Here is a 13116-nt window from a genome sequence, read left to right as displayed (position 1 = left end):
CACATTGTAATACTTCTGAAAGAATGTCTTATAATTGCTTTATATATTTGATCCTGTGGGTAGATGGAATTAACCCTGTTTTGCAAATAAAGGAACCAAGTGACATGTCAGTCCAGAGCAGAGTTTATAAGGGCATTTTTATGCTGCTTTTTGGGACATGAAGCATCAGTGTATATGCCACAGAAAAGATTGCTCAGTTGCCAAACCATTTTCTGTTATTATACGTGGTTAAGGCATGAAACCCATTATAAGGCTGATGCTATTGCCCATATTTTTAAAGGTACAGTTGCCTGATAATTTCTCTTTTCTTCTACAGTGAAATGGACTTTCTCAAAAATGAACACTTTGCTATTCCTGTCATTTGTGACTCTGTTCAACCTACTTTGGACCAGTCTCCGCCGCACAAAGACCCTGAAGACAGTGGACAGAAACCAGTTAGAAACAGTTCAGACGAGGGAAGAAACAATGATATCCATCTTTCAAAATCAGATGAAGTTGATTCCACTGCCCCTAAAGAGAATTTTCCAAACTCTTTACCCAGGAGAGAGAGAGAAAGAATGCCGTCATCTTCTCCATCAAGTAAAAACGCAGTCCATTTTGATAAACCCAACAGGTGAGCACGCGCCCTATAGTCTGAAATGTGTCTTCCAGCCGTTTAGTACTTTGTCAGACAGGAAGAGCTTCAGTTCTTTCTTGAACTGCTTTTGCCGATTAGATGCACTAAGTTTTACGTGGACATTGACACATAGCAAAGTACATGTCCCAGAAAGGGTTATTGCAAACTAATTGCTAAGTTAAATTGCGTTAAGAGGCATAAACCATCAGTGGGCCGGGGTCTATCTCAGCTAAGTACTTAAAGCCATGAATAATGTGTATGTTGCTACGGATGGCAAACACGTTTCCCCCAGCTCCCTTCCTTTCCGCTGTTTCTTGGTTCTTGTCCGACTCAGTGGTTTTGCGACTATGTGGTTGCCTGTGGTAAAGAGGGAGTGGTTTTACTCCTCGTCCTTTTTCCTGTGTCTGCTACCATTACTAATAGCGTATCCTTAGTTGTCTCTTTACTTCATGGATTGGATTTTTATTGGCTCGCAGCTATTGAACTCAGATGGCGAAAGCGTGGGCCCTGCCCTTCATGATCATGTTTTTTGGTGAAGGAGACAAACTATAATTTAAAAATAATTTACATTATAATGTGAAAACATTTTAAGGAAGGATTATTTACTTAACTCTTTAATATGTCAGGCACAGTTCTAAATGTTTTATGTATATATACCAACATCTTTAATCCTCACAAATATCCTGTGCTGTCATGTGAGCCACAAAGTAATGCTTCCTTCTCCTTTAAACAGAGAGACAGTGTACCCAGTGTTGGGATAGAGTGGGAAAGCACAACTTACAGCAGGGGTCGGGAACCTGTGGCTCACTAGCCAGATGTGGCTCTTTTGATGGCTGCATCTGGCTCGCAGACAAATCTTTAATTAAAAAAATAATGTTAAAAATATAAAACATTCTCATGTATTACAATCCATTCATTTCCTACCACTCATGTTCATGGTTGCGGGTGGCTGGAGCCAATCACAGCTGTCTTCCGGGACAACACCAAATTTTTATTGGATAATGCCTAACGGACATGGGTCGTTGTATGGCTCTCATGGAATTATATTTTAAAATATGTGGTGTTCATGGCTCTCTCAGCCAAAAAGGTTCCCGATCCCTGACTTACAGGAACTCATTGTCAGTGAGAGGTGTTTGGTTGGATGGTTTTTAAGCAAAGCTTTCCACTCATGAACCACAACTTTTAGTGTGTCTACGAGGTATATTATATTTTTTAGGTATTATGCAGTTTACAGAGTTGAACTAATGCATTTACTTTAATACGGATAAGATTTAGTCATAAAATAATCTATGTTCTGATTCAACAATAATGGCATTTGTAGTAGTTCTTTAGTGTTAGGAGTACTTCCTTTGATATTCAAAAGCCACTCTCTGGAGCAAGATGATCGTTAAATTTGTTCAGCTAATTGTTTCAGCTCTTAACTATGTATCAGACAGTGTTAACAAGGAATGTAAAGCAAAATATGTGGAAATCTCTTTAGTCATGAACTTAACAGTGTGAGAAAGAATGACAACCAGACAATTATAATGATGTATGAAACCGGTTAATATGAAGGAAGTTCAACTTGCGGTGGGAACAGTCAGTGCACCTGACCTAGTCCTCAGCAGGAACGGTTTCAGGGAAGAAGTGTCCTCCCTCCTGAGACCTGCCTAGTAAGCACAGGTTAACCAGGCAGAGGTAAGAGGTGAAGCAGCCCGTGCCAGAGGACGGCAGTGCATTTGGGGAACAGGGTTTCAACAAAGCATGCCGGTCAGAAGAATGACAGGAGATGAAGTTGGAGAATTAAGCAAAGACGAACTCCGTAAGCCGTGTTGACGCATGAATGAGTTAGGACAGGGCGGTGTCTCAGTTTTAGAAAGAGTACTCCTGGGGGGAGGGAGTTGGAGGGTAGCAAACAGGAGGAAAGGAGACTGAGACAGCAGCTGTTGGAATAAAAAATGATTGAGGCCTGTTCTGTATTGGAAAGAAGTGGATAGATTTTCAAATAGTGAGAAGGTAGAGATTGGTTTGATTTAGGGTTAAAAGAAAGGGAGGTAAAGGCTGATCTGAGATTTCTGGCTTGGGCAGTTGGGTGGACTCTGAGGGCGCGCCCCCCCAAAAAAAGAATATGGGAGGAGACATCCGTGAGTGAGCAGGCCCGGGCTTCAGCGCTGTGCTCTGACTCTAACCATAAGGCTCCCGAGTGCCGCCGTGCTGTGCGCTCAGGAACCTCGCCTATGGGACTCAGGTCTTAGCTCTCCTCTGTGTAGACTGAGCACGTCAAGTACAAGTCATAGTCACAGTTTACAAATACTACTACATGGAGAGATGAGTGTTGTTTTAGAAATATAGATAGGCTAATAATTTCATTTATGAAAACTACTTTAAATTACACCAGGAATGTTGAATGAGCATCTCCTTCACTTACCTTGAATTTTTCTTCCTTTATATGAGTCTCTAACATGAAGGATAAATTACCGTTATTGTCATAGAGATCTGCAAAACTTGAATTCCTATCAGCCTCATACCACTTTGTCTCCACTGTTTACCATTCTGGGATCGTGGAGAACTGGGGAGAAAAACGTTCTCATTTCAGATTTTTCAGATACTTTCTAAAGTCAGGTTTGATCCACTGTTGTTTATAGACTGGTAACTCACTTACCCTCGGGCTGTTGTCAGATCAGCCGTTCCTGCTGATTTTTCCCAGGATAATTCTGGAGAGAGGTCCTTCGGGTCCTCAGTGTGGCTGAGAAATCCAGTTAGCACTGGGGCGGGATCGATGCAGGAGTGGGGGTGATGGCACGTGACGTGCTTCCTCCTTCAGCACTGTGCTCATTGCCTGGCATTGTCCCCTTTTCACCCCATGTTTTCTTCCAGGAAACTGTCCCCTGCTTTCCACCAAGCGCTGCTCTCTTTTTGTCGGATGTCTGCAGATAGTCGTTTAGGATCAGAGGTAAATTATACCAGATATTCTTGCAACTTTCTTAAAATAATCGGTTTTTCTTAATGTCCCATTCAAAAAACAGCTGTGATAAGACTATTTGAGATGCAAATGTTATCTAAATGTTATCTAAAATGATGCTCTAAGACATAGTTTCTAAAATATTTAACTTTTAAAGAAGGTAGTTGATTTTTCCTATTCTTCAGATTAAAGCTTTGTTTAGTATTAAAGTGACCTTTTGCAGTCCATTTGTAATGTCTACTAACATGGTTCTATGCCTCTCTCAGGTATAATTCAGAAAACCAGTGTAACTGTACATATTGTTTATATTTCTGTACATATTGTTTATATTTCTGTTATGTTTAGACTTCTCCATTATTTTTATTTCATTCGGAATGGTTGTCTTTTCTGAGTTTGTTCTCAGATTTGTTTTCCTCAAGTGCTTTGTAATTGTTGCAGAGTCATCTTGAGAGGGTATTTTTATTTTTTAGTTTTTTTCACCTCTTAATACTTACACATCCCTTTCTAGCTGTTCATGGTTGATTCCACTTACTCTCCCTGGACTCTGTCCCACCGTGCCCCTGAGGGTGGGAAAGCCCCGCAGGGTGGTTTGGGTGCGGTTCTGGCAGTCGCCACTGTGAAGCTGGGGGAGCCTCCATCGCCCTCGTGCGTGCAGCTTTCTTATACAGACTGTCTCCTCACGTGAGATTGTAGCTTTGTGGCATCTTTTCAAGAACAAACTAGTGAGCCTGACCAGGCGGTGGCGCAATGGATAGAGCGTCGGACTAGGGTGCCGAGGACCCAGGTTCGAGACCCCGAGGTCACCAGCTTGAGCATGGGTTCATCTGGTTTGAGCAGAGCTCACCAGCTTGGACCGAAGGTCGCTGGCTCAAGCAAGGGGTTACTTGGTCTGCTGAAGGCCCACGGTCAAGGCACATGTGAGAAAGCAATCAATGAACAACTAAGGTGTCGCAACACGCAACGAAAAAGTAATGATTGATGCTTCTCATCTCTCCGTTCCTGTCTGTCTGTCCCTGTCTATCCCTCTCTCTGACTCTCTCTCTGTCTCTGTAAAAAAAAAAAAAGAAAAGAACTAGTGAAGCTGCCCCAGTCCGGTCTTACCCTCCCTGTTCTCGGAACTGAAGCGTGGTGGGCCTCTCTGTCTTCATCCTTCCTTCTTACTCGGTTCTAATCCATTTCTGGCCTACAGAAATGTTTCTCTTGTTTGGGAACACAGCTGTCAATGCTGCTGTTGTTACCATCGTGGTCACCCTAAGCTGTGATTTCAGATGTGTGTTTGGAGCAGAGGCGGCAGGGTTTAAAGCCTGAACCATCATGTACCGAAGTTCGCTCTGGCATCATTTATTAATTCTTTGGTTTCCTAGGTGTCTCGGATTGCAGACAGTGAGAAAAGTGTCATGTTGATGCTGGGACGCTGCCTGCCACACATTGTTCCTAATGTGCTATTAGCAAAGCGAGAGGTAAGACATGTAAGAGCATTTCATCCCAGTAATCTCATCATGTTCTCCATTCTTGTCATTTTGAAGTTTAGTGTTATGTTTTTATTTTGTTAAAGTCTATTACTTGCAATCATATTCTTACTTTTATGCATGCATCTCTGCTCCTAGAGAATGGTTTTGCACCTCTGTCAGGTGAGTTCAGTACGACTGCATGGTGTTCATGTTGTTTCAAGTTTGCTTAAGCATCACGAGCTTCTGCAACACTAACTATGACTGTAGGTCCATCTCTGTGCCATGAACACCCTTCGTTTTTTACACTATGAGTTACTAATTTATGTCTGCTCTTGTTATGATATGCTTGATATGTCTATAGAAATAGACACTCTGTACTGAAAATTAACAGGGACTAAAAATGTAACTTTTCTTAAATGTACTTATAGTTACCTGTTATAAATGTTAGTTTTATTATATTTGTTTGGAAATAACCATACTTGTCATATGATGATAGAATAGTTATAATATTGACTACAATAACATTTGAAAGTAGCTGTTTTGTTTTTCTTATAGTGAACCTATTACTGACAGATGATTTAAATATCCAAAATATAGTAGCAAATATATGTAGTACACATAGCTTTTGTTATGAGCCATAAGTATTGTAGAAAGTTCTTTTTACAATTATATTTAGCCAATAAAAGATTAATGAAAAGTTATTTAACTTCATTTAAATGACAATAGATAAATTTGTTTTTTTGAATTATTTAGTTTATAAAATCAACTTCTAGTTCACATAATTTTTTATAAAAAATGGGTTAGGAATATTTTTAAATGTACCATATAAGTTTCTTCTGTTATCTCAATATTTGCCATTGATTTCAGTCATAAGTTTTAGGACCTACAGTATGATAGGTACACAATGCATTGGCAAACCCATATAAAGCTTATCCTTATCTGTTTAGCACAAGAAATTTGTACTGATCCTCAAGAAAAGATATGTAGAGCTTTTAAAAGTTTTATTCCAATAGGCATTTTTAATTAAAAAATAATAAAAGTGACTTTTCTTACTAGTGGTTTTATTTTACCTATTTTATTCAAATATAGTCATGAGATTTTAATAAGTGTGGAACATTTTCTATGTCTTGAAGGATCAGTGTCCAATTTCAGATTGTTCTGCAGTTCTGCCTGGCAGAATGGTGTTTGAGCTGCTCTTCCTCCTTCAGCTTGTAACGTAATCCATGCAGTGCATTAATGTTTGCATCCCTTTCCCTGTGTGTCCTTAACACAATCTTTAAACTATCACAGAAACCTAGTTGTTATGAGATGCAGTATAAGCTTCTTTATTTTCATTTTTCCATTTTTTATCTTTAAAACCTTCACTAAAACCTGATTGTACTGCACGAAGTATTTATAAACTTGCATCATCAACAATCAGATACATTATATATAAATATATATAAAAACATATGTACACATACATTCATGTATACAAGTATTTTATTTGTAGTTACTCTTCTGGCTGATTTTAATTTTTTTATGTTTAAAAATGATATAATTTCATGAAGAATTGATCATTTATCTTTTATTTATTGTATTAGTTGTACCCTATTCTCTTTTATCAGAAAATTTATCATTTATAGTATACCAAAGTTGTATTCCCTTGAAATTAAATTGGTAAATAATGAACTATAACTTTGGTTTGCTTTGAAACCCTATGCCAGGGCATAAAAGGACCAAACTTTTATTTCACTTGATCCTTTGATATTTAGTTACTTTTATTTAATATTTTACCCTGGATTTTTAAATCTATATTTTTTAAAAGGTCTTGTGAGTGAAGGGTTCATATTTTGATTTTTTTTTAATTCCTCAAGTTTTATATATTCTCTTATCAGTATAAGTCTTTTTATTGGTATGGAAATACAATTAAAAAGTCCTTCAGTAAACTGATTGGTCAGAATAATATCCTAGCTAATAAAATAAGTAAAGCATTGGAAACAGGGTTTTAAGTTTTTGTTTTTATTCATTTTTAGAGAGGGGAGGGAGGGAGGGAGAGAGAGAGAGAGAGAGAGAGAGAGAGAGAGAGAGAGGAGAGAGAGAGGAGAGAGAGAGAGAGAGAGAAGGGGGGGAAGGAGCTGGAAGCATCAACTCCCATATGTGCCTTGACCAGGCAAGCCCAGGGTTTCGAACCGGCGACCTCAGCATTTCCAGGTCGACGCTTTATCCACTGCGCCACCACAGGTCAGGCAGGTTTTAAGTTTTGATTATGTAATATGTTCACATGGTTTAGCATTTTTTTAAACATAAAATGATACACAAGAAAAACTCTATTCTTCTGTCCTTGAGATATCGTTCCACAGACAATAAATTTTATTAGCTTCTAGTTTATTTTTATCAGTCCTTTGCCCATTTTTTAAATTGGATTGTCTTTATTTTGAGTTGTAAGAATTCTTACAATTCTGGAAATTGAACCCATACCACATAAATGATTTGCAAATATTTCCTACCATCTTGTAGGTTGTTTTTTCATACTTTTTGTTGCTTGTGTCTTTGATGTCAAATCTAAAAATTGACAAATCTGAGGTCAGGATACTTACCTAATTTTATGTTTTCTTCTAATAGTTTTACAGCTTTAGATCTCAAATGTGGGTCATTGATCAATTTTGGTTATTTTTCGTATAAGCAGTTAGGCACAGGTCCAGCTTTCTTCTTTCATCCGCTTGTCCAGCTGTCCCAACACCATTTGTTGAAGTGGTCGTGGCTCCTATGTTAAAAATCAGTTGGCTGTACCAATGTTTGCATTTGTTTCTGACTATCAGAGTTCTTTTCCATCGGTCTTGGTGTTTATCTGTATGTCTGTCCTTTACTTTTGTTTATTATAGCTTTGTGGTAAGTTTTGAAATTGGGAAGTATGAATCCTCTAACTTTGTCTTCTTTTTCAATATTGTTGAGCTATTCAGGGCCTTTGCAGTTCCACATGAATTTGATGCTCACCTTTCCTTTCTGCATTAAAGGTCATTGGAGTTTTGATACAGATTGTACTAAGTCTGTAGATCACTCTGGGGAGTATTGCCTTTCTAACAACATTAAGTGAACATGGGATTTTTTTCACTTATGAATATCTTTAATTTCTTTTGGCAATGTTTATAGCTTTCAGTGCACACATTTTTCACTTTTCTTGTTTAAATTTATTTCTATGTATTTTATTATTTTGGATGCTATTATAAATGAAATTGTTTCCTTAATTTCCTTTTCAGGGTTCTCATTGCTGGTATATAGAAACAAAATTGATAATTGTGTATTGATCTTGTGCCTTGCAACTTTGATTTTGCTTATTAACTCTAGTAGGTTTTTTGTGAATTCTATGAGATTTTCTATATAGAGAATCAGGTTATCTGTAAATAAGGATAGTTTGGCCTCTTCTTTTCCAATTCGGAATGCTTCTCTTTCTTTATCATGCTTATGTGGTGTGGACAGCACTTCCAGTTCAGTATTGAATAGCAATGTTTTAAGAAAGCAGATGTCCTTGTCCTGTTCCTGATCTTAAGGGGAAAGGTTTAAGTCTTTCCATCAGGTATGGTGCTGGTTGTGGGTTTTTCTTAAATGCCCTTTATCATATTAAGGAAGCTTTTGGTTTTTTCTCCCCTAGTTTACTGAGTGTTTTTTGTCATGATAGAGTGTTGAATTTTGTGAAATGTTTTTTCTGCATTGGTTGAGATATTCTTTTCTTATTGATGTGTAGTATAATAAATTGATTGGTTTTGATATGTTGAACCACCCTTGCATTCATGGGATAAATCCCACTTGGTCACAGTGTATAATCCTTTAGATGTGTAATTGGATTTGGCAGTATTTTATTGTGCATCTTAGGGTTTAAACTTATAAAGGATATCAGCTATAGCTTTCTTTTGTTATGCTGTCTTTGTCTGGTTTTGATAACAGGCTAATGCTGGCCTCATAGATTGTGTTTGGGATTGTTCATTCCTCTTCAATTTTTTTTTGGAAGTATTTGAGTAGGACTAGTACTTCTTCTTTTAATGTGTTTTAGAATTCACTAGTGAAGTCATCTGATCCTGGAACTTTTCTTTGTTGAGAAGCTTTTTATTAATAATACAGTCTCATTGCTTGTTACAGGTCTGTTGAAAGAATTAGTTCATTTTATCTTGATTATCTGTTTATTGGTGAGCTATTATTTGTGGTATTCACTTATAATCCTTTTAATTTTTATAAGATTTATACTAATGTCTCCTCCATTTCTGATTGTAGTTTTTTGCATCTTTTCTCTTTATTATTAGTCTAGCTAAAGTTTTTTTTTAATTTTGTTGATCTTTTCAAAGAACTTTTGATTTTATTGATTTTCTCTATTGCTTTTCACTTACCTTTGCTCTAATTTTTATATTTTATATCCTTCTCTCTGCTGACATTGCATTATTTTGCTTTTTATCTAGTTTCTTAAGTTAAAAAGCAAGGTTACTGAGTTGGGATCTCAGTTCTTTTTAATATATGCATTTATAGCTATAAATTTGCCTCTGAGTGCTACTTTTGCTGCATCTCATAAGTTTTGGTATGTTGTGGTTTTCTTTTCATTTGTCTTAAAATATTTTCTGGTTTCCTTACTGATTTCTTCTTTGTGACCCATTGATTATTAAAGAGTGTGTTGTTTAATATCTGCATACTTGTGAATTTTTAAGTTTTCCTTGTGTTATTAATATTTAATTTCATTGTGGTTAAAGAAGATACTTTGTGTGATTTCAGTCTTTTTATAATTTATGGGAATTGTCTGTAGCTTAACATAGTCTATCCTTGAATGTTTCATGTGCACTTCAGAAGAATGTATATTCTGCTGTTGTTAGGTAGACTCTTCTGTGTATATATATGTGTGTGTGTCTATTAGTTCTAGTCGTTTTATGTTGTTCAGTATTTTCTGACTGATATTCTGTCTAGATGTTCTATCTGTCATTGAACCTGGATATTGATGTCTTCAACTATTATAGTAGAACTGTATTTTCAGAGATACTTTATGCATATATAAACAAACTCAAATATATGATCTTTTCTTATGACTTTACCATATGTAATACCATACTGTGTGCACTATTCTCCACTTTGCATTTTTCTATGTAATATTATCTTTTTGTTTCTTTCTATATCAATATATAAAGAACTTTTTCATTCTTAAGACTGCCTAACAGCTAGTCTTTTAAATTAGTGTTTTTCAAACTTTATTGATCATGTATCCTCTCTTTAGGAAAGACATTTTACATTGTGTGCTAGCATGTAATTACATATATAATTAATATAAATGTTTTACAAATCAAATGTTGTTTTTACTAATTATAAATAAACATTAAAGGGTAGAGTCAAAAATTTTATAAATATTTTAAAACAATAAAGACTATACCTAAATAAACAATAAAAAAATGCTTTTCTTGACCCATTCAACTGATTTTGTGACCCAGTGTTTTAAAGGGAATGACATAAGGTTAATTAGACCTGTCTAATAAATTAAGTTTTCTATTTTTTTATAAAAGTGAAAGGTACAGTGAATATAGATATTAGTGTTATCGGTTTGAGTCTTTTAAAATAAAACTAACAACCTCACTCAACCTTCAGGTCACAATTATAACATTTTCTAAATTCAGCATACTATATTTCAAGTCTAAGATGTCTATTGATGATCAATTAATGTTCCTTTAAGAAAGACAAAGAACTTCAGATAAATTATGACATGCTTCCCAAACTAAGATACTAATTTTAGAGATGATAAAAAGTCAAAACTATTTTTTTTATGTTCTTTGAAGTAATTATAATCACTTATTACCAACTTATATTTAAAAAGACTTCCTTGCCTATTCATTTTGGAAGAAAAAAAATAATATGATGAACTAATTTTTTTTATGTGGCTTATATAGTAGTTCGCTTTCTTGGGGTGGTCGAGGATCTTGAATCTTTCAAACCAAATTACAGAATAAATACATTTGTCATTTGATATATGTATAGAGTAAATAGGCCAAATACATTGATTTTTTTAAAATCTCTACATGCATTTGAAGGGGAAATTCTATCATTTAAAAGAAAGATTTCAGAAAAGATTACTTCTAAAAGTATTTTTATAATGATACATCTAAATTTAACTTTTATTTTTATTTTAAGCCGAGGAAATGTATGCCATCAGCTAGCTAAGTTGGAAAAGTAAGGGGGGGGGGGGGCTCCACTGGGGGTGGGGCCAGAGGAAATGGTGACTGTGCCCAAGCTTTCTTTTTGGAATGCTGAAAGTGTTTCACAGTTAGATTAGTGATGTTTGCACAACTCTGAATTACTAAAAATTACTGAAAGTATACTGAAAGTGTGAATTTTATATATTATATCTTATAAAGCTGTAAAAAAAAGGAAAGGGCAAAGGAGAGAACCAATTCTCTGAAAGTTTTAATAGTACCGTCCCTCCAAAGACCTGCCCATCTTCTGGGAATCCAGACTTTGCTCTTTTACCTTGTCAGTCCTATTTGCCCCGTGGTAAATTTTTTAACTTATGATAATAATGGCCCCAGATAGTTATAAAGTCGAAAAACTTGGTCTCTATTCTTACCTGTTGTGAAATGTGTGTGTGTGTGTAAATCACATGCTTTTAGCAGTATCAGCTTTAAAATCTTCTAAGTATTTCAGTTAAGCCTCCTAAAGGTCAAGCCCCAGCAACTATAGATATTAATAATTCTGAGAATAGATATTTTAGCACCCTTGAAGTTTAGCACTTTTCCAGAGGTGAGTAATCTTGTTTCTTCCTTATGTGAATCTTTCCAGTGTTCATTTTTTCTTTACATGTTACCATCAATATCCTGACAAGTTTCAACTGAAAATCTAAATCAAAGAATGTCATACTTGCCTGACCTGTGGTGGTGCAGTGGATAAAACGTCAACCTGGAAATGCTGAGGTCGCCGGTTCGAAACCCTGGGCTTACCTGGTCAAGGCACATATGGGAGTTGATGCTTCCAGCTCCTCCCCCGCCCTCTCTGTCTCTCTCTCTCCCTCTCTCTCCTCTCTAAAATGAATAAATTAAAAAAAAAAAAAAGAATGTCATACTTGATTTTAAATTATAACTCATTATTGCTTAATTCCTAGGCAAAAAAACTAGATGAAAACATTTAAAATAACAACTATCTAAAATTTTGAACCAAAGTTTGAGTTACACGAAATAATTTTAGTGGAACAGGGAGGGTAAGCAGTGAACCATAATTTATTGGATTAATGTGTTACCTTGCCAGAACTGGAGAATTTTGCCTCTTGACTTGAAATACTCAAAACATTTCCCTTTGGTATCTGAGCTAAATGTAATGTTTCCTTTGGTTTTACATTCCTTTCTGATCTTGGAGCCATTATCTCAGCAACATTTCCTTGCTTGTTTAACTGTTAAAATTTACTCCATCTCATTTCCTACTTTTTCTGCCTCCTTAACTTGTAATCACATTGTTTTAGACCCTTGAAGGTACTTTTTTCCCAATGTTTTTGTAATCTGAATGCACACTAATCTTTACAGGACTGAGAAAGTTGAGTAAAAGTGTTTATAAAATCAAATCTCATGACATTTACTATCTCTAAAATGATTAATTATCATCAAAAGTAATTTTGTTTTACTTGTGAAATGGAAAAGAGAATTAAAATCCGGAAAGCCTTTCCTATTTAATTCTGTACAAAATTCCACGGGTAATCTAAATTGTAAGGGGTGAGAGAGTCAAGAGAACTAGTTTTGTAATTAAAATTGCAAAAATCAAAATAGTTAAACCAAAAGTCATTTACTTAGGTAAAGTGCAAATTACTAAGCCTTTTAGATGAATGAATTTTAAAAGCCTTAAGTTTATCTTTTTCAACATGGAAATGAAGTATTGAAATATCTCCTACAATGTAATTACTTCACTGATTTCCTCTCTAATGATCAGTAGGAAATTAACTTTATTTTTCACTCAGCCTTTATTGAGTACTGTCAAGTGCTACAGCATGTTCTAAAGCAGGGGTAGTCAACCTTTTTATACCTGCTGCTCACTTTTGTATCTCTGTTAGTAGTACAATTTTCTAACCATCCACTGGTTCCACAGTAGTGGTGATTTATAAAGTAGGAAAGTAACTTTATAAA

The 13116-nt window shown here is 35.6% G+C and overlaps 1 protein-coding gene across 5 annotated transcripts in view; it reads left to right on the top strand.

Moving 5' to 3' along the window:
- Window positions 1–13116, top strand: part of RELCH (RAB11 binding and LisH domain, coiled-coil and HEAT repeat containing) — a 95357-nt gene that overhangs the window by 35643 nt on the left and 46598 nt on the right. For all 5 annotated transcript variants that reach the window (XR_010727459.1, XM_066246285.1, XM_066246283.1 and 2 more), the window contains 3 exons: window positions 317–613; window positions 3473–3548; window positions 4922–5017. Coding sequence is in view for 4 of the 5 variants with exons in the window: in XM_066246285.1 (XP_066102382.1) it covers window positions 317–613; window positions 3473–3548; window positions 4922–5017 (469 nt within the window). In the remaining variant the exon portion in view is untranslated. The remainder of the gene's footprint in view (window positions 1–316; window positions 614–3472; window positions 3549–4921; window positions 5018–13116) is intronic.

This window comes from Saccopteryx bilineata, chromosome 11, assembly GCF_036850765.1.
Source record: "Saccopteryx bilineata isolate mSacBil1 chromosome 11, mSacBil1_pri_phased_curated, whole genome shotgun sequence".
Lineage (NCBI taxonomy): Eukaryota > Metazoa > Chordata > Mammalia > Chiroptera > Emballonuridae > Saccopteryx > Saccopteryx bilineata.
The sequence above is the reverse complement of the archived record's forward strand: the minus strand, read 5'-3'. Positions and strand labels throughout refer to the sequence as shown.